This window comes from Sinocyclocheilus rhinocerous, unplaced genomic scaffold (assembly GCF_001515625.1).
Source record: "Sinocyclocheilus rhinocerous isolate Xijiao unplaced genomic scaffold, SAMN03320098_v1.1 scaffold2771, whole genome shotgun sequence".
Lineage (NCBI taxonomy): Eukaryota > Metazoa > Chordata > Actinopteri > Cypriniformes > Cyprinidae > Sinocyclocheilus > Sinocyclocheilus rhinocerous.
In genome coordinates, this window is record NW_015659695.1 from 395,608 (window position 1) to 401,045 (window position 5,438).

At 39.2% G+C, this 5,438-nt stretch overlaps 1 protein-coding gene across 1 annotated transcript in view; it reads left to right on the top strand.

The window, feature by feature from the left end:
- Positions 1–1,035: 1,035 nt before the first annotated feature.
- LOC107724004 (leucine rich adaptor protein 1-like) overlaps positions 1,036–5,438 on the top strand; it is a 7,925-nt gene continuing 3,522 nt past the window's right edge. Inside the window, exon 1 of the mRNA XM_016532770.1 lies at positions 1,036–1,044. Within this exon, the coding sequence (XP_016388256.1) occupies positions 1,036–1,044 (9 nt within the window). The remainder of the gene's footprint in view (positions 1,045–5,438) is intronic.

Sequence of the window (5,438 nt, forward strand, 5' to 3'; positions counted from 1 at the left end):
TCAACTAGATGAGCCCTAGAGACAGATCCCCAGTGAAGACCTCGTCAACTAGACAGCCATCGACACAAGACCACGGGAACCAGACGAGTCCTCTGCACAATCTGACCTGTGTTGCAGCCTGGAATTAAACCACTAAATGAAACTTAGATTAAGTTTATTGGAATTAAACCACTCCATGCTGGTTTGTCTGGCCAGAGGAGAACTGCCTACTAACTAACTATTTCCCTGTTTGACACTGTAAAGCTGCTTTGACACATCCAGTATTGTATAAAGCGCTATGCAAATAAAGGTGACTTGACTTGACTAAACTCTCCAGGAGCAGGATTGGAAACCCCTGCCCTTGTGTATATTGCTGCCATTACATCCCCAAGTAAATGTGATGTAAAAGAAAACAGGACTCATCAGACTGGACAACCTTCTTCCGCAGCTCCAAGGTCCACTTCTGTTGCTCATGTGCCCATTCTAGGGGCTGTGGACAGGGGTCATCACGAGCTCTCTGACCAGTCCGCATCTACACAGGCATGTCATTAAAACTGTCGCCACTTAGACCTTGATGAGCATTGGATGCCCTACACCAGGGGTGTTCAATCCTGCTCCTGTAGAGTTTAACTCCAAAACACTTGCCTGGAAGTTTGCAGTGAGTCTGAAGACCTTGATTACTTTGGTTCGGGTGTGTTTAATTAGGGTTGGAGCTAAACTCTGCGAGACAGTGGCCCTCCAGGAACAGGTTTGGAAAGCCCTGCCCTAGACGCTCTCACCAGTTTGTCCCTCCTCAGACCAATGTTTGTAGGTTCAATAGTGCTGTCAACATTGAAATTATTGAAAGAGAGAAAACACTTCCCATATTGTTTGATGATGACTTCAAAGAACAAACTATGGCATTATTTTGGCTTAAATTCATCTCCAGAGGCTTATTAAATCAGATATATGTCAACAAGGACATGTTTTGACATATTTGCAAAAACATCAACAAAACTACACAAGATAAAAGAGAATAAGACCCAGACATTAAAAACAGCTTCACTTCTAGCCAGGATGACCATGGTGAGTTTCGTTTGGTTAATTATTGACTCAATCTATCCGTTTCATAATTTAGTTTACATTTGTATGATAAAAACTGGTTAAATCAGGGTCCAGCAAAACCAATTGACAAGCACTGGTCTAATGAATATCACACAGAATTATGGCAAGAGCTTTCTCAAAATCTCAAGCTGCTATCGGATTGGTGCATTCTATGCAATTTCTGAGATTTAGGTTTTACACGCTTTTGCTGACGTGAAACAGTCGTTTTCCAATGAGTGTTTCTGGCTTAGAAACAGTTGCTGGTTTTAATTATTGAAAGCCAGTTCTGTCTTGGTCACGGGATGTTTAAATGGATGCATTTCTTTAAAGCTGTTGAAGAAGATCAAAGAGTGTAACACAGCTATGGGGAGTTTGGGAAACACTGACCAATGAAACAACCTCATGATCCATTACAGCGACAAACACGTACAGTGCTTAAAATAGACCTAAAACCACTACAGGGTGTTTTACAGAAGATTCAGGGGTTGCACTTTATTTTAAGGTATCCTTGTTACAGTGTAATTATACGTATAAGTACTGAGTAATATTAATTAACGACATGTACTTACTATATGGTTAGGGTTAGGATTTGGTTTGTAATTATGCATAATTATTTTTTATTATAATAGTAAGTACATGTAACGTGTAACAAGGACACCTTAAAATAAAGTGTTACCGATTTAGGTCCTCGTGTGAAGAAGAACAGATGCATCTGTGTTCTGCTTCTGTGTTTTCAGAGGGATTTTTAATAAACTTTTGCTTGTCCACCTCCAATTAAACTCTTGTTTTCCTTTGTACGCGTCTTATCGAGTGAAGTGGCTCCTGCCGCGGATGTCAGCGATACTGTTAACACTGGAGGTTTGTGGGCTCAATCATAAGAAATATGAGAAATCATTCGACAGTCAGACCCTCAAAGCCTCTTATCTGTCGTCTGGGGAAGAAATGAGCATCGGGTTTGCCATTAGACTCTGGATTAGCGAAAGACAGAAAAGAAAGAAAAATTACAAAGAGCGACGAGAGAAATTTCTGACACATTCTGAACACGCAGGGCAAGATTTAAGACACGACATGAGACCATGGCACAGATTTCACCGCTGTATATCATTAAGACCGCGCTGCGTCTCTGTTTGGGATGTTCAAAGAAGCGTGAGTGATTCTCACGGGATCAGACGAGTCTCTAGACACTCGCCTGAAGAAATCCCAGAGATTACGCGAGAAACTCAAACTACATCCCCATCACAGAGACAGATGGAGACAAGCAGCGAGATGCTGACTTTAATTAGAGTCAGTTTCTCATTGCAGAACTGATGACATCACAGCAGTTTACATGCAAATATGAGCTAATACGCAAATCTAATGAGTTCATATGCAAATAGAGTTGATGTGATTGTTGCTAACTCTTGGTTTTTGGTCGTATCGTCCATGACATAGGGATCAACTACTAAAACTGCTAAAAAATTTTACCAGTGTGTGAATACATGCCTAAAGTTCAAAGTGTTCTTTAGTTTTGATGCAAAAATATGCATAGAGCCGAACGCACAGCATTTCAATTAAAACTTCATTATAGAATACATGAACACTGGGGGTCAACACAAGTTAGTCAGCAAGTCAGTGAAGTGCCCAGCAGATGCTCACTTCAGAATCTCACGAGACATACTAGGTCATCTACATTTACATTACATTTACATTTAGTCATTTAGCAGACGCTTTTATCCAAAGCAACTTACAAATGAGGACAATAGATGCAATCAAAACTAACAAAAGAGCAACAATATGTAAGTGCAAATGACAAGTCTCGGTTAGCCTAACGCAGTACACATAGCAAGGTATTTTTATTTTTTTATTATATATATATATATACAGTGGGTACGGAAAGTATTCAGACCCCCTTAAATTTTTCACTCTTTGTTATATTGCAGTGTTGATGAGCCTAACTGGATGCTGAAATTGTGATGAAAACATGGGTTTATTGAAACCACAAACAGTTCTGTCTTGGCAAGGTTGAGTTGAAGGTGATGGTCCTTCATCCAGCAAGAAATGTCTGTTAGACATGCTGAGATGCGAGCAGCTATCGTCGGATCATCAGGATGGAATGAGAGGTAGAGTTGAGTGTCATCAGCATAGCAGTGATATGAAAAGCCATGTTTCTGAATGACAGAACCTAGTGATGCCATGTAGACAGAGAAGAGAAGGGGTCCAAGAACTGAGCCCTGAGGCACCCCAGTGGCTAGATGTTGTGACTTGGACACCTCACCTCTCCAAGATACCTTGAAGGACCTATCTGAGAGATAAGACTCAAACCACTGGCATGCAGTGCCATTTTCCAATAGGGATACTTTTTGGGTACTTTTCGCCCACTGTTTTATGCATACTGCAAATTCAGACATTTACTACTCTTTCGGGGTACTGTTTTCACCTGCTATATAGTAGAGAAGTAGGATGCGCACATACTATGCTGATGATGAAATGTGTCACACGTTCTTTATGCATATACTAGCATACGCATAAAAATCTAAGTAAACAAATAAAGTAAATTATGTTTATGTCATGAGTTTTTTTTTTTTTTTGTGAGACCAGCCCTGAATATGACATCAGCCAACGAGACTAAAGCAGCTGAATGAAAGCAGCATCTCCTTTATAATCTGTTTGCATTCCATGGCTTCTCTTCCTTGGCTGATGAAATCTGCTCTGCTTGCTCTCGTCTTTCTGTCGGCCTCGCTTCCGTTCAGTTTATAAATGAGGTCTCGGTTTGCTGGTCCCGGAGGGAATCTAATGAGTGTTCAAGTGTAATCCGGTGAGCAGCAGTAAATCTGAGCTGTTTACCGCGCGCTCAGGGTAAATTACTGCTATGTAAATCTGCTCAAGTGCTGCGCGACTGGAGAAGCTCCGATTGAAGATGCTGCAAGAAACGCTAAGTGGACAGAAAGCCAATACTCTAGAACGGAGAGAGAGACGGAGAGAGAGAGAGAGAGAGAGAGAGAGAGAGAGAGAGAGGCGACTCTGCCATCTATCACTGCCTGTGCTTAGCCAGCGACAAGCAATTTATCAGAGAAACCTGGAGACGGAGAGAGAGAGAGAGAGAGAGAGAGAGAGTGAGGGAGAGAGAGAGAGAGAGACATTCTTTACCTGGAAGCAAATCCTCTATGTAAAAAATTATCTGATCGTGTCTTATAAGCGTGGACAGTATACGACCAAATTATTGTTTTTGTTGGAAATTTAACTACTTTTTTTTTTTACATTAAAAAGCTATAATAGTATAATATGATAATTAATAAAACTATTTATAAATATAAAAATATATATATTTTCAACCAAGTACAAAGTGTTTTAAAGAGTTCTTAACTAGTTCTACCTTAATCTGGACTCGTTTATTTCTTCATCATGCTCATGTGTAAGCCTCAGCGCAAATACATCTACAGTAGAATAAAAAATATATAAATCTCCACGGACTCGCATGTTTCTAGCATTGTGTAGTTTATCATCTACACACCATCAAACCACCAGCACTAATGATATTAAAGTGAGCTCAGATACAGTACATACATGTCTTGAGTGTTGGTGTGTAGAAATGAGGAGCTGAGGAACATGAAGACTTCAGGACTGATCTACAGATTCCTCTTAGATCCGGATCATCCTGTTAGATTAGACTGACATCTGCTGGCGGACTGTAGCTTCACACATCAGAAATTGTGAGTTTATATGCTAGTTTTGGGAGATACAGACTGAAATGTAATTCACTGAAAATCTTCCTCATTCACACTCCTGCATATTTAGATGTGGCGCTTCAAGATGACTCACTTTTTTGATTTTTTTGTTGAACAAAAAGTTGAAGAAGTTTGAAATAAAAAAAATTTAATATTTACATATTTTAAAAAATAACTATTAATTTAACAGAAAAATGTTCATCTCTCAAATGTTATTATATGTAAACACTTTGTTTTTGTTTTGTTTTGTTTCTGTGAACAGTTTCGGGTTTAACCGTCTGGTGTTGTTCATTTGGGAGTCACACTTTGTGTTGCTCGCGATCAAAGGTGACCGAACCCTGAAATGTAACTTTTTATTTTATTTTCAGTGAAATCAATGTAATATATTTTTGTTCAATAATATTTTTATTTTGTATTTTGAGAAAAGTTGTGGATTTGGATTTATATAAAGACATTCTCAAAGACAACTGTTTGTAAAGGTTTAGATTTTTTGTTTTCAATGTTGGTCTGAAATGTCAGTTTTTGCATTAATCAATCAATCTGATTTCAACCTCTTATTTGAGTCTTCTGGCTCAATTTTGCCATATTGTTACAGCCAGTTCATTTGTGTGTGTGTGTGTGTGTGTGTGTGTCTCTGTGTGTGTGTGTGTGTGTGTGTGTGTGTGTGCCTCT